This window comes from Dipodomys merriami, unplaced genomic scaffold (genome assembly GCF_024711535.1).
Source record: "Dipodomys merriami isolate MVZ:Mamm:240054 unplaced genomic scaffold, mDipMer1.0.p SCAF_32, whole genome shotgun sequence".
Taxonomy (NCBI): Eukaryota; Metazoa; Chordata; class Mammalia; order Rodentia; family Heteromyidae; genus Dipodomys; species Dipodomys merriami.
In genome coordinates this window covers 6,881,333-6,897,672 of record NW_027204715.1, presented here as the reverse complement: position 1 = coordinate 6,897,672, position 16,340 = coordinate 6,881,333, and the positions used below count along the sequence as shown (strand labels likewise).

Below are 16,340 nucleotides of genomic sequence, written 5' to 3'. Positions count from 1 at the left end.
CTGTGGAATAATATAACCTAAGTAAACCATGTGTGTGTGCTGGAGGAACTGGACCTAGCCTCATTCTGAACCTGAGTGCTTAACCTGCCTAAATTTTAATATGAAGCATTAGCTGTGTGCAGTGTGGTCAGGAACCACAAAATCAAAACACACTGTGTGTCTTACTTTACAAATAAGGCATTGAATTGGGGTCCTGGATATAATACATTCATAAATTATTTTTTTCGAAAGACTATAAGGTTCGCCCATGGTGGTTATATTCACTCTTTCTTGTTAGGCAAAGGATATACCCTTCGCCTCTTTGGCAGATGATGGCAGTGCCCAACCACCATCTTCAAAGCTCTTGTATAAAGTCACTTTCTGCAATTGGTGGTACATTTTTACCTCCTCTTAATATCAGTGGAAAACTCTTCTGTCCCAGCTTCCACATCTTAAAGTGCCCTATCCACCCATCCCACCAGGTCTTTCAAACACAAGTACCCATAACACAGTCAGAAGAGAAACGAAGTGTGGTTCATGGATTAACCCTAAAACCTCTATCAAAAAATATTAATAATGTTAAAATGTTTCATGCATGTCTAACATATTCAACTGTTCTACAACTAGGTCTTGATAATCCAACCATTTTGGCTCCTGCGAGCTGCCGTCCGACAACCCTCCCATATGTTTTGCCAATAGAGGTTTCCACCTCTGTTCCTAATGTCCTTTGCCTTCCCTCTTTTGGCAGTGGTCAGTATATATCCGAGCCGCTGTCCGAAAGGAAAAAGGCCTGCCTATTCTCGTGGAGCTGCTCCGGATAGATAATGACCGTGTGGTATGTGCAGTGGCCACAGCACTCCGGAACATGGCCTTGGACGTCAGAAATAAAGAACTCATAGGTAAGTTGTCTTCAGTGAAAGCATTTTCTCCTGGGAGAATGTCATTGATTCTGCATGCTGAGCATGAGTGTGTGCAGAAAACAGTGTAGTTATAGGAAAGTGGTGTTGTCCATCTCTCCTTCAGTCCTAAATCCAGTGCATTAACTGATCTTTTAGAATTTAGAGAAAAGGAAAGTTTATTGACAATTCCTATCCTCACAAATTAAAAATAACCACAGGGCCCAGCACTTATTCCTATTGTCCCAGCCTTCTGGATCTTTGTCAAGTTGTTTGTTTGCTTACCAGGTGGTGAACCAAGAACTCCTCTAGGAAGTCTGCTTCTTTCCTTCCTCTCTAGTTCAATTATTTTAGATGAGATCATACCAGATCCTTAGCCCTAATTTCTTAAAAAATTGTCCCAACAAATACTGAGGATCTTTTGTTAATGAAGTACCGAACAGGTAACGTCTTCTCAGATTCATTCAGCAAATATTTATCCATAGCCAGCTTTGTTCCACTCGTGCTGATATTTCCACCAATGAGTGAAACAGATAGCTATCCCCTGTGTTTGTGGAGTTTATATTGGAGAGAGCAAAGACCTACAATAAATAATCCTATGATACCTGTTAGAAGGATCTGAGAGGAAAATGGAACTGATAAAGGAGGCTGTAATGAAGAAGTTGGACATTTTTAAACTGAGGTGAAATTCACATAAGATCAGTCATTCTAAAATGCACAAATTCAATGGCATCTAATGTATTTCTACTGTCATTTAGTCACCACCTGTCAATTCCAAAACTTTTCACTATTCCAAAGGAATAGACCCTCATATCTACTAACTAATGTGTTTCTGTCCTCCTCCTTCCAGCCTCTGACAGCCAATAAGCTGATTTTTGCCTATGGATCCCCTTCTTTGGGCTTTTTATATATGTATATGTATGTATGTATGTATATACATACACATATATGTATAAATGTACATGTATGACCCATAGAATATGACATTTTGTGATTCACGTAGTATTAAAAAGCCATGACTTTGGGGCTGGGAAGGTGGCTCAGTGGTAGAGTGCTTGTCTTGCATACATGAGGCCCTAGGTTCGAATCCTCAGCACCACAAAAGCAGAAAAACCCAGAAGTGGGGCTGAGGCTCAAGTGGTAGAACTCTAGCCTTGATCTGAAAAGCTGAGGGACAGCTCCCAGACCCAGAGTTCAGGCCCCACAACCGATAAAAAAAAAAGCCATAACTTTATTTTTGTTAGATATTACTAAGTCATAATTGTATGTATTCATGAGGTGGAAAATGATATAATATTATACAATATGGAATAATTAAATTTCTCTAATCAGCCAATCCTTAAATACTGCAAATACCTAACTCTTTTCTGTTGTTGTTGTTGCTTGTTGTTTGGTTTGGGGTTTATTTGTGCCAGTACGGGGGCTTGAACTCGGGGCCAGGGCACAGTCCCTTAGTGTTTTTGCTCAGAGGCTAGTGCTCTACCTCTACCTCCACTTTTGACTTTTTTGCTGGTTAACTGGAGATAGGAGTCTTACAGATTCTTCAGCCTGGGCTGGCTTTGACTTGTGCTTCTCAGACCTCTCCCTCCTGAGTAGCTGGGATTACAGGTGTGAGCACCACCAACACCCACATGTTGTTTGTTTTTGAGGTAGTCTCACTCTGTAGCTCTGTATCACTTGCTTTAAACTTGACATGCGCTCAAATGCTAGGATTATAAACCTGTGCCACCACACCCAGCTCAATGCTTACCACTATTGGCTTGAGAACATTTGAAACTTTATTCTCTTTGCAATTTTGAAATGTAAAACGCAGAATGCTGTGCAATAAATCTCACCTACCTCCTCCCTCCTACTGTAAATGTGTGCCCATTTCTCCCAACCCCCATCCCCCAACTGCTGTTATTCTACTGATTCTAAGAGTTCTTTTTTTTTTTTTTTTTTGGGTCCAGTCGTGGGGCCTGAACTCTGGGCCTGGGCGCTGTCCCTCAGCTCTTCAGCTCAAGGCTAGCACTCTACCACTTGAGCCACAGCGCCACTTCCGGCTTTTTTCTTTTTGCTTATGTGGTGCTGAGGAATCGAACTTAGGGCCTCAGGCATGCAAGGCAAGCGCTCTACCACTGAGCCAACTTCCCAGCCCTCTAAGAGTTCTTTTGTTTTAGCTTTTACATATAAATGAGATCCTACATAATTTGTCCCTTTCTGCCTGGTTCATTTCATAGCATTCCCTCCTCCAGTTCCTTCCATGTTATCATAGATGATGTCATTTCCGTTTGTCAATAGTATGCTGTTTTGTACCATGATTGTATCTATCCTTCCTTGATGGACACTTGGGTTGAACCATGTCTGGTCTTCTGTGAATAGTGCTAGGAACATAGGCCTGGTGCACATGTGTTTGCGAAGACTTATTTCAACACTTTGCATCTATGGAGTGGGACTGCTGGATCACACAGGCAATTCTATTCTTAGTCTCTTCATACAGTTTTCCATAATGAGTGCACTGATTTACATTCCCACAGTCAGTGTACAAGCTGTCTGTGTCCCTTTTCTGCATATTGTTGTCAATATTTATCTTCTATCATTGTTATATCAGGCTATTCTGACCAGTGAGATAATATTGTGGTTTGATTTACATTCCTTTAATGATTAGTAATTTGAATTTTTTTATATGCCCATTGGCTATTTATATGTCCTCTTTGAGAAATTATCATATCTTTTAAAACAGGTTAGCTTCTTGTTTCTTTATATATTTTGGACCTAGTGTCAGATCAATGCCTTGAAAATATTTTCTTCTACTCCATAGGTGGCCTCCTTATTCATTTAATTATTTCCCTTGCTGTGCAGAAGCCTTTTTAGTCTGATGTCGCTCCATCTGCCTATTTTTGTCTATTAGTTTTAGAGTCGAATTTAGAAAATCATTTCCACAAAAAATGTTATATAGCTATTCCTTTATTTTTCTTCAAGAAGTTATATAGTGTCAGGTTTTATGATTAAGTATTCAATGCATTTGTGTTGGATTTTATATATAGCATATGAGATAAGGGTTTCTTTTGGTTCTCCATATTGATATCCATTTTAAGGTTCTGACTTTAAGTGGAAGGCCATGGTAGGAGGGGTTGGGAAGGCAACCCTTGAGCCAAGACTTAACAGGCAATGAAGATGTTGTACACAGGTATTTACGGAGAGGGGAGAGCGGGAGGCAGAGAACCCAGGGAAAGGAGTCAAGGAAACCTCTGCAGATGGCCCCCTGGAATGGGAACTATATGTGAGCCAGTGGACTCGAACCTTCAAGAGGCCTCCTGAGTCTGGAAGATCAAATGATAAGGGCCCCTCTCTGTAGGCAGGAAGACACTTGGGCCCAAGCTGATTGATTCTTGGAGAGGGATTCCTGCACAGAGACCTCCTGTGAAATGGCCTAAGCCCCTACTAACTACTGTCCCCATGGGTAGGCGTCTGGAATCCAGGAGTTCATTCCTGTATGGTTGCTAAGCAGGGTACAGAGTCCACAGCCTGACCACATGCAACAGGTGTCAATATACAGCATCTGGAGCTGAGCAACGGGAAGCTGGCACAACCATGGGGCAAAGGCATAGCTCTTCTGCATCTCTAAGGGACAGAGAGAAATGAGTGAACAAAGGGACAAGACTCCCTCTGGAGGCAGATGGAAGACCAGGAGGGATATACTGAAACTTTCATGATGCAGGAAGCAGGCATATTTTTTTCCTCCCACTTCACAACATCTCTCAGATCTTCCAATGAAAACTCAAGTAATTTTCTTGGCGATCAGACTTCAAATCTGTGTCTCATAAATACTTACCATTCATAATAAGGGAGGAAATAAACTTGCAATTTTGATTTGTGAAACTATTTAAACTAAGTCATTAGCTCAAAGGGTCAAACTCCCCTTTCCATATACACTTTTCTTTTCCTCACACAGTCCTATCAAACAGGACAACACGGGGATTTCAATAAAAGCCTATCTTTCCTCTGTAACCAGGAGGGAAAAAATCAATAGTTAATCAGTCTACTGCCTGGATGCTAAGTACTAGGTATTGTGTGTTTGTGTGTTTTATTTCTTTTGGTGGATTAAAATATAACAAACAGTGAGCTATTGATTGGCTTTATAGCTTCTGGGCATCTCTTCTTTCTCCAAAGCCACTTATATAGTACTCTGACTGAGGCAGGAATATTTAGATCTCCATAGTGCCCATGTTAAATGAAGCCTTTAGTATCCAATGCCACCACACAGGAAATGGAGCCAGTTACTTAGAAACAAGAGTAGAAATACCTAAGCACAGGCTTTACAGAAGCAGTCTTTTTTCTTTTTTTTTTTTTTTAGTTGAATGAAAAGACCAAGAACTTCATAAAACCTTAGATTTCATTTAGAAGAAATTAAATTTTACTGACACTTGTCTTATTTTATTTTAAAGTAAAACAAAAACTTGAACTCAGGGCTTTTCACACTCACTGCGATTTTCCACTCACAGCTGGTGCTCTACCACCTGAACCATTCCTTGAGTCTGGCTTTTTGCCAGTAGAAATAAGAGTCTCACAGATTTGTTTTTCGGGGCTGGCTTTGAACTGTGATTTTCATATCACAGCCTCCTGAGTAGCTTGAAATGTAAGCATTATATTTAGAACAATATTATAATTACATTTACTTTAAATATTGTATCAAGGTAGTGATTTTTGTAGAAAAATGCCATGGCAGACTTTATGCATTAAAAAAAAATGTAGTGATTTGGAACCAAGAACAAGGTTAAAGGTAGAGCTCTTAGGCTCTCTTGAAGCTCTCCTTGTAAGCTGTAGTGCCCTCATCTGGTCTTGTGTCTTATGTTTCATCTAATTCCCATGACTTTTGCCATCAATCTTCCTTGAGCTATCCAAGAACACTACCTTCCCCTTATTCAGGGTCTTCATCCAAGAGAAGTCAGCTGGATACCATTCTTAAAATTCCCCTCACCTACCTTCCCTGCTTGATTTTCTCCACAGTATTGATCAGCATCTACTACAGATAAACCCAGCATAACATGATTCTGAATGCTGGGAAATAACAGAAACTAGCAGCTCAGTCAGTCATAGAAAGAACCTTTATTCTCAAGTGTCTTGCATAGCTAAGCTCAGTAATACTCTTTAGGCTGAGTGTAATAAGTGCAGTTTTGACTTACAGTGTTTTCTCCCTTTTTTGCCAGTACTGCGATTAGAACTCAAGATCTCACACACTGGCTCATCTTTCTTGCTCAGGGTCAATACTCTACCACTTAAACCAGGGCTGATTAGTTGGAAGTATGGTCTCACAGACTTTTCTAAGCCAGATTTGTATGGCTTTGAACTTCAGTCCTCCAGATCTCAGCTTCCTGAGTAGCTAGGATTGACAGAATGACTCACTGGTACCTACCTACTTATAGTTTCAACTTAGTGATAGTTTGTCAGGATGTAACCCATGATCAGTTGGGGGAGCACCTCTGTACAACTATAACAATCTTATTTCTCATCCTTTCTCCCAACTGGAATGTAAAGCCACAAGGGCCAGAGCTCTTTTGTGTTTGTTTGCTGGTACATCTTATATACCCTGAATACTGTGCAATCTAGGATAGGTATGGATGACTCAAATAGGCTTATCCTGTCCAACTATCATCTTAAAACAAACTCCAAGCTGGAAACAGTGACACACATTTGTCACCACAGCAATGACAGAAAGCCTAAAATAGGGGGATCAAGATCCAGGCAGGAACTGAGACCCTAACTTAAAAGCAGCCAATAAAAGCAGGGCTGGAGGTGTGACTCAGCAACAGAGTAGCAGTAGGGTTCTTGCTTCACAAGCACAAGGCCTTGAGTTCAAAACCAAGTGCTGCCAAAAACAAGCAAAACACTTCAAGACAACATGGAAGTAGACAGAGATGCTAATGAAAGAGATGTTTTATGTTAATGAATAAAAATGATTCAGTTTATTTCCTTCTTAAATGCATTAGATGCATGCAAACCCTCAGAATTTCAGAACCAATCTAGCTCTTTCCATCTGGTAGCTTTGGGGTTTCAGTTTAAATTCCACATCTCCTTAGATTATCTTTCAGTTAGGGGCTGAGGATGGCTGAGCCTAGGGATGGTTTCTCTTCTGAGGAAACTCAAAAGACACTATTGAAGAATAGTCACGCTGGCCATTCGGTTTAAAGGAGAAGCATACAGTGGCACTAACTGGAAAAGAGCACACTCAGCCATCCGCTTATCTTCTCTTTTGTGCTGTTTCCATGGTTATGTGTGTGTCTCTGCAAACTGGTGATAACCATGCTATAGATAGATACTGCATTCTTCCTTATGATGGGGCACAGTGGCTGGGATTATTGCACATCCATACATTTCTTTGCAACCTTCAAAAATCTTAATTATCCTTCTGAGTAGGGAAGGATTTTTAAAGACAGCAATAATTAGCTTCAGTGAATAGAGCCGAGAATATTGCATCACTTCTAAAGTTTAGTGAAATACTATCCCTTTCAGCACTTGGACAGTTCCTGTTGGAGCTAGCTAGGAATTTTACCAAATTCCTACCCTTGGATGGAAGCATAGAATTTCATTCTGTCTATATACCACTTTTTTTTTTATTCACTCATCCGCTGAGAGCCATCTGGGTTGATTCCATATCTTCACTATGGTCAACATTTCTGCAGTGAACATGGTTGTACTGGTGGCTTTAGTGTGTTTTGGTCATTTGGATAAGTGCACAGGAGTGGGATTGCTGACAACAAACTAAGGAAGTTCAATGAAACAAAAACTTAAAACACACGTGAACTCTCCAAGTCACAAGTAGGTCTGGAGCAGAAGTGAGGGTGGAAGTGAGGCAAATGCATGTGCAGCGGGGTCTGGGCAGAAAGAGGGAATGGCCAGCTGTGGGAACTCCGGGGCAGAAAGGAGCTCAGATCTGGGTGGAGCTAAGGACCAAAGGTGGGGACAGTTTTATCTTAATGAGTTTACATACATATAACATTCTTGTGCACAAAGATCTTAAAGTGTGCAAAATGAATACCAGCCTACATTTTCCAGAATTTTTAGTGGCATAATTTATTTTTGCCACTCTTACTAAGACAAACTTTTAAACAAATTACTTCAGTTGGGCAACATTTCCCAGGGCTTGCTTGCTAGCAGGTATATTAGCATATCAAATACCTTTTGTTGGAGAATGCAGGAGTTAAATTCATCCCACCCAGTACCTTTAGTTGGAAGAAGGGAGAGGGTACCTGAAACTAAGCTCAGCCATTTACCTGGCAGCCAGGCAGTTTAGGAAGGCCAAGAGAGAGAGAAAGAAGAGAGCCAGGGAGGAGAGCGAAGAAGAGGAGGGGGCAAATAGGAGAGGAAGAGAGAAAGTTTCACTTGCCCGAGCACTCACAGAAGTGGAGTTTTAAATTTGGGGCCAAATTTGATTGCAAAGAATTTTAGTTGTGTCCTTCCAATGGTAAGTGACCTTTGGAACCAGAGTGTGTGTCTGAACATCTTCAGCAGTGCAGTTTGGTTCCTAAAAAGGGAAATCAACAGGTGATTGAGCCGTCCCCCGATCCCTGGTTCCTTTGGCCATAAGAGGCCCTTGATGTGAGATCTGAACACTTGGATGGAAGATTTTCTTTTGGTGGGGTCTAGGTAGCCCACAAAGGCTCAGGTGGCCTTAATATGGTGGAAGCCCAGATCTCCCGTCTACTGGTCACTTATCCAGGAGTAGGAACAAATTACCTAGTGTTGGGTGGACAGGAGGTAGAGCACTTGGTCAGGAGAAAGTTACCTTGGAGGTCCTCTGGCGATAGTATTGTAGGACCACAGACTAGGTCCAGGGGCACCTAGTCAGACCCCTGTCCAAACTTGAGGGGGGAGCAAATCCACCAGAGAGCCTATCCTGGGTTTCGAGCACCAAATATAGGAATCCTTCACAAATATAGGGGACCACGCAGAGGCAGGCAGGCACAGGAGAAACATTAATGTAAGGTTTAATAGAGGGCCCATATCTCCCAGGAGAGGGAACGAATGGAATCCATCCCTATCCAAGTTGCAAGTCGGTCTGGGGTGGATGTGAGGGTGGAAGCGAGGTAAGTGCTGGCCTGGGTGGAGAGAGGGAGTGGCCAGATGTAGGATGGGAACCCTAGAGCAGAGAGGAGCTCAGGCCTGGGTGCAGCTGAGGACCAAAGGTGGGGATAATACTATAAAGGCTGTTTTTTAATATAGTTTATCAATAAAGGTAATTTCTTTCCAGACATTGCCTTCCCTCCCTGACCCAACCTCAAAGGGGAACAGGAAATACTGACATTTTCTGGGGATCAGGATGGAGCTATTTCCTACCATAGGTTCATGAAAAGATGGAAGAGAAAGGAGCCCAAATTCTCCTTGTGTGCCTAGCAGTATGAATCCATTATACTAGTGAATTTATGGACAGAGTAAAGGCTGCTTCCTATTTGAGGGTTCATTACTTTGTAAGCAGTAAATTAATTAAATGCCTTCCTACACTCATCCCCAACGAGTATTCAGATCATTCTGTTCATTCTTTCTGGGGAGTAAGAAAGTGAGGAAAGAATAATTCTTCCTAACTTTCTTTTCTTGCCTCAATGTGTATTAATTGGATAAAAGATTTGTAGCTACCATTCTAAATGACTGTTTATAGACAAAGATGCTGGAGTATTTAAAGGACAACATAAAATGGGCTGTATTTAACTAAAATACAACAAAAGAAAAAAAGTAGATATACAATGATCAATGGAAAAAAGAATGTTGTCCACAAAACGTCAGCACACCCTTCTCCCATGCCAGGTCCTTTCTTAGTGAGAAATACATTTTCCTTTGGAGAACTGGATTGGAGAGCTAGAGATAAGTCTTCCTTATGTTGGTACGGTCCTGGGTGTTTCCTAGCTCCACAAAGATTCCCCTTCATTTAGCGATCCACGGCTGAATTTTTGACAAGTAAATGTACCTATGGAATGTTAGGCTTGGAGTTCTTCACTCAACCCCTGAAATGTATTTTTGCTTAAATCAATCACTTAACACATATTCTCTGAGGAATAAACAGACATTTCCAGCTGTAACTCTGCATCCGTGAGCAGTCACTAAATGTTCATCAGGAAATCATTCTTCAAGCTTTGTCTAAGTTCTGCAGCCAACAATTGAAACATTTCCTAGCTACATCCTGTGTGTTTGCAATATCATGTTTGGCATGCACTGCAAAACTGGAAATCAGATGGATGTCAAATCTTAAGAGATTCATATCCATTAACGTGTTTTAGGATTGTCCCATGCCAAAGGGCTATGCGTGTGGCAAAATCTCCCAGGGTGTGGCCTTCATAGTCTCCGAGCAGACTTCGCGAACGTCCCTCATTTCCTGGCACCATGAGCACCTCCTTCACCTATGTTCTTGACCTTGACGAACTCTGTCTGTCCCCAGGGGAAAACATGGCTCCAGAGTAACCTGTAGGCAACTCAGGAAAACAGCATGGTATTTTTATTCCTGGGAATGCATAAACTTCACTTTATTAAGTAGATAGGAGGAAATTTTAGAAGCACACCTCCTCTGCTTTTCAAAACATGCTCTTCAGCCCAGGACAGATGTTGTTTTAATTAAAACATGCACAATTTCAATTAGTATTTGAAGAAGAAGCTTGATTTCCTAGTCAAGGTGATTTACCAGAGCACTCTGCACTGGCTTGTTCTCATAACCAGGTTTCACAAGCCAGATTCTAGTAGAAGGTAGGCTCTGTACTTTGGGCGAAGCTTTACATCTTTGGTTTGGAGGCCTGGAGAGAGTGCTCATCTCTTAACCCAGAACCTAATCTCACAAATGTTTCCTTCCTTCTTAATTAACTTTGGACACCTATTGGGGAGTATTGGCAGCTGGGTCTGGCAGATAAGAATTCCTTGGAAGAGGAATTGTAAATAAATCAAACGGCCAATAATTACTTGATTAAGTAAGACTTTAATGATGCATCGTTTGGAAATACTCCATGAGGGGGGAAAAGCAAAAAGCAATTCAGGACCTCAGTTTGCAAACCTTGAACAACAAAAAGAGAAGGAGAGAGAGTGACAGACAGAGGAAGATGCAGAGAGGCCATCTGTAGCTTTATAACTTTATTTTGATTGTTTAAGCATTCATTTTGTGTTTGGTCAAGCCCTTTCAGAAAAAAATGTTTAGAGAAGATGATGCAGGAGAATGAAGTCTCTCCTCAAAAACCCTAATCAAATCTTGGAAATTTAAAAATAGAAAAGAGGATTCCATAGGATAATACATTTAAACTGTATTCTATTCAAAGTGTGGGCTGTCAGCTTCCTCCCCCACTCCCCCCACTCCCCACACAAACCTTCTAATCCATATCAGGAAATTTGTTATTTTTATTTGCTCACTAAGAATACCACAGTTTAAAGTATAGATCTGAATGCTTCCTGGCACATGGTTGGTTGTAGTTTTCATCAATTGATCTTGAGAAATGAATTTGAGTAAGACAGGCAGCTATTACTGGATATTCAGATAAAAAGAAAGTCGAAGGCCAGTGACCTAACTCAGTGGCCGTACCATGGAGAATACATAAGGAAGCAGACATTAGAGAAGTGAGCATAGTAGGGCATGACCCATGACCTGTCCTCCAGGCTGGAATTTTAGAGAGGCAGCCATGCAGTGTCATGGTGTCTGCAACCATGACAAGATCCTTGTCTATGAATGGCACCAGCAGCAAGTGCAGAACTGGCTCCTAAACCTATGGGTCTTGAAGAAAAGATTCCTCTTATCCTACCAGATAGGAGTCAAAGGAACATTAAGCGAGTGGAGAGGACAGATAGTAACAGTGAATATGCAGAGAAGAGAGGCAAAGAATTGAGCAACAGCTTCTGTCCAGAGGCCCTTCACAAAACTTAGGTGAAGTTCAGAGATTTTTTTCTCTCGTCCTCTAGAACGGTCATGAAGGCTTACTGTCTATCTGAAAAGTTGCCTTTTTTTTTTTTTAAGTTTTAACTCAAAGTAAAATTTTCCTGTTTGATTTTATGGATTATAGTATCTTTAAACAGTGTCAGGTCAAATGAACATATTGAAGAGTGCAATGATTTAAAAACTGGCTTGTTTCCAAGTGCACTGCACAGTTCCAAACTTTATCTTTCTTGCCCTGAACATGGAATACAGAAGAGGACCAGACACATGTGGACATATGCTAATGGGCAATATACTCACTTTAATTAGGAATCCGTAATATTGCTACTTCCACACTGATGATGGTCAAGTAGAGCAAAAGATAAAAATCCCTGTGGTCTTCACCTTGAGACTTGAACAGTTCAACTTACTTGTCAGAAAGAAAAGTTATAGCCATGAAATAGAAACCAGTGGTATTAAATTTTTAATTCAATATTAAGTTCACAGACCAATATACTTAATGTCTGTGTGAGTTGAGTCCATTGTGAAAGTGACCTTTTTACTCCAAATTATGTTAGAAGCTCAGTAATTTTAACTCTCAAGTCATTATTAATTTTGCATTTCAAATTCTAATGCAAACCCTAGTTTCCTGCCTGCTCTCATCTTCCAGTAACAAATGAATTGTTCACACTACACAGCACTGGAGTCCTGCCTCAAGCCCTTCTAAATCTTCCCACGTTCCCATTTCCCACGAACCAGGGCCACCATCCCCTTTGTAAAGAGGTCCAGGATATGAGAAATTGGGGTTTCTGATGTGGATGATTCAAAAATGAACCCTACTGCTTTTTTTATTCAACAAATCTGGGGTTTCCCCTAAAATCCTCCATGCTTCTTAGTGCAGTAGTCATACTTCTCATCTTTTTGTTTTGAGAAGCGTATGTATTTATGTATGTATTTATTTACTTATTCATTTATTTTTTTCCTTTTCCTCTATTTTTTTTTTTTAGTGTGAAAATACCGTACAGAGGGGTTACAATTACATGGGCAAGATAATGAGTACATTTCTTTTTGTTGTTGTTTTTGTGTTTTGGTTTTTTATTTTTATTTATTTTTTATTGTGAAAATACCGTACAGAGGGGTTACAATTAGATGGGCAAGATAATAAGTACATTTCTTATCAAGCATTGTTGCCTCCTCCTTTGTTTCCCCTTCCCATCCCTTCTCATCTCGCCCCCTCCTGCCCCCCAGTTCCCTCCTCCTCACCCCCCCCCCCCGCCAAAGTTGTTATCTTGTTTGAACCTTCCAGCAGTATTTGATATATCATATATCTTGGTTTCAAAGATACAGATTTGCTAGTTTTCTCTCTCTTCTCTGCCCTCCCTTCTTATCCTTTCTCTGTCACTCTCTTTTCTTCCCTGCTTTTCTTTTTGCTCCCTTCCCTTTCCCTCTCCCCTCCTTTCTATCCTCTTTTCTTCACTTATTCAACGCATCTAAGATGTCACCTCTATTTTGCTTCTCGTGCTCTTAATTTCTTCCTGTCAATTCAGAATAATTCTCATCAATGTGGTATAATTTCCCTTCTTCCCGAAGAAAGTCCTTCACTACTCCTATATAATGTAGCTTTCTGAAAATACCCATCCCCCCTGTTATTTTTGTTAAAAAGTATCTCTTTTTCTTTCGGTCTTTAAGTTTATCTCTTTTTCTGTGGGATTCTTAGTTGAGAATCTTTCCATTACTAGAAATACAACTTTCTATTGTCTTTTGGTGTCCGTTGCTTTTGCTAAGAAGTCAGTTGTTCTTGTTGTTGTCCCCTTGAATGTGTGTGTTTATTCTGTCTCTGGATTTAAGATACATGGTCATTGCTTACTTTAGTGTTTCTTCTACTCCATTCTTACTTTTCTCTCTTTCTGGGACTCTAGCTACCTCTGTGTTTCATTGCACAACACCATCACATAAATCTTAGTGACTCCATTAAAGATTTTTCCATACTGTACTTTAGTTTGGATAATTTCCATTGCTCCATCTTTATAGTCACTTATCCTCTCAAGAATTAGTCTCACTCTTCTGTAAAGGTCATTGTATAAATCTTTCTTTACAGGTATTTTACTTTCTGGCAATAAAATTTCCATTTGGTCCTTACGGTTTTCATTGTTCTGCGAATTGTGTCCATTTTGGTGGATTTCCACAATCAACTAGTTTACCTACAAAGTGCAATTTGTAGATAAAGTCCTTCCAGCTCTAACACCTGCGTTCTTGTGGATCTGCTTATTATGACTATCTGCCCTCTTAAATGTGGTCCTATTTTTACCTGTTGGCATGTCTTACCATTGTAGGCCAAGTAGTTGGTGTTTTAAGGATATAATAGACTAAATTAAATGTTCACTTCCTTCATGTTCTCTATTGGCTTAGAAAGGTGGATGGTTGGAATGTTCAAATAAAGATTTTAGCTCATTCTTGGCATTATTTAAATTAAATCTAGTTTGAACTTCAGTTAAATTTAGTTTACTACTGAGTTCAGCAGTTTTAAATATAGGATCAGTATTTAATGTATGGTTGTGCTTGAAAACTAAAGGCCTACGGATTCCAAAGATGTCTCTGTACCAAATACACTTTTCTGAACCTTAGGAGATCTCCCCATCCCTAATCTCTTGCCTTCTCTCTTTCTTTCTATATGATGAAATTCAGCTGTGAGCTCTTCTGGGTCAGTGCATCAGTAACATTTTTTTTTCAAGCTTTAAATAATGCTGGTTCCACCATCTTTATCTATCCTCACAGCTTTCTACATAACTAGACACTGTCCACTCTACCCTTGATGACACCATTCTCAATTGAATTCTATTTCAGCTATCTCCTCTATGCTAGTTTCTCCTTCTCTTCCTTCCCTATCATCTCTGTATCCATTTTCTAAGAGAATTCCAGGCTCTATTCACTCACCAAGGACTGTAATTATTACCCTTTATTATTATTTTTATTTGAAAATGTTCAAAAAAAAAAAAAAGAAAGGTTACAGTCATATAAGCCTGGGCAAAAAGTACATTTCCCTTTAGACAATGTCACACCTTCCCTTGCTCTCTCCAGCTTTCCTTCCCCATTCTGCCATTCTATCCACAGGTTGTATAGTTCATTTTCTTTTTTGTTTTTGTTGTAAAAATACTGTCCAGAGGGTTTACAGTTACATGAATAAGATAATGAATACATTTCCTATCAGACATTGTTACCTGCTCCTTTGTTTTTCCCCTACCATCCCTTACCTCCCCAACTCCTCCCTCCCAGCCCCTCAGACCAACAAAGTTGTAAAGTTCATTTTCAACATAGTTCTTGTATATCTTATTGTTACAATGTGTCAACCTGTATCCTTATTTAAGCATTTTGTTATTTCCCTTCCCCTTCCCAAATCAGAAAACTGTATATACAAGATGCAGGGCACCTGAATCAAATACAGTGAAAACAGAGATTATACCATGGGGGAAAAACATACAAAAGAAAGAAAAAAATCACATACTACATTATGAATACATTAAAAACAATAGCAAAAAAAAACCCACTTGTGTCCCTATCCTGGGGTTCATTTCCATTAACATCATCTTATATGTTCATAAGTACATAGCTTTTGACCTTTTCTGCTTGTCCTAGACATATACTATTTATTGCAAATAAGGGAAGCCATGGTACCTGTGTTTCTTCGGGTCTGGCTTACTTCACTTAATATAATTTTTTTCCAAGTCTTTCCATTTCCTAACAAATAGGGCAATGCCATTCTTTCTGATGGAGGCATAGAATTCCATTTATATATATATATATATATATATATATATATGTATATATATATGTTCATATATACACATGTATTTGTAATTTTCTTAAAGACTTAAAGAGAAACTGCTCTGAAAAGGAAATAAGAATGGCCAATAAACACATGAAGAAAGGCTTAACTTCTCTAGCCTGAAAAGAAATGCAAATCAAAACAACATTGAGATTCCACCTCACCCCAGTTAGAATAGCCATAATCAAGAAATCTAATAACAGTAGATGCTGGCATCAATGTGGCCAAAAGGGAACCCTACTGCATTGTTGGTGGGAGTGTAAACTTGTTCAACCACTTTGGAAAGCAGTATGGAGGTTCCTCAAAAGACTCCACATAGAGCTCCCCTATGACTCAGCAATCCCACTTTGGGGCATTTACCCAAACCATCATAAAGACTATACTAAAGCTATCAGCACAATTATGTTTAATGCAGCGTTATTTACCATAGCTAAGATATGGAACCAACCCAGATGCCCCTCAGTAGATGAATTGATCAAGAAAATGGTATAGTTTTCAAAGTGGTGTCCAGTAAGTACCATTTTGCATTTGTTTGCCCTTTGTCTTTCCATTTCTGTGCCTCCCTTTACATTTCCAAAAACATAGACAAACAAGACAAAAAGAAAAGAAAACCAACAAAAAGAAAAATCCTTTTATCCATTTCCTGGAGTTTATCTTGATAAATATTTTGGATGATCAGATGCACATAGACATTGTGACTTTCAGTTCCTCTCCTAAGAGTGTCCTCCTTTGCCCTAATTTTTGCCCTTTTTGAACTGTCACTTTTTTTTTTGTCGGTCATGAG

At 39.8% G+C, this 16,340-nt stretch overlaps 1 protein-coding gene across 5 annotated transcripts in view; it reads left to right on the top strand.

Moving 5' to 3' along the window:
* Ctnnd2 (catenin delta 2) overlaps positions 1-16,340 on the top strand; it is a 795,501-nt gene that overhangs the window by 694,740 nt on the left and 84,421 nt on the right. For all 5 annotated transcript variants that reach the window (XM_070042191.1, XM_070042192.1, XM_070042190.1 and 2 more), the window contains one exon: positions 728-878. In XM_070042191.1, the coding sequence (XP_069898292.1) occupies positions 728-878 (151 nt within the window). The remainder of the gene's footprint in view (positions 1-727; positions 879-16,340) is intronic.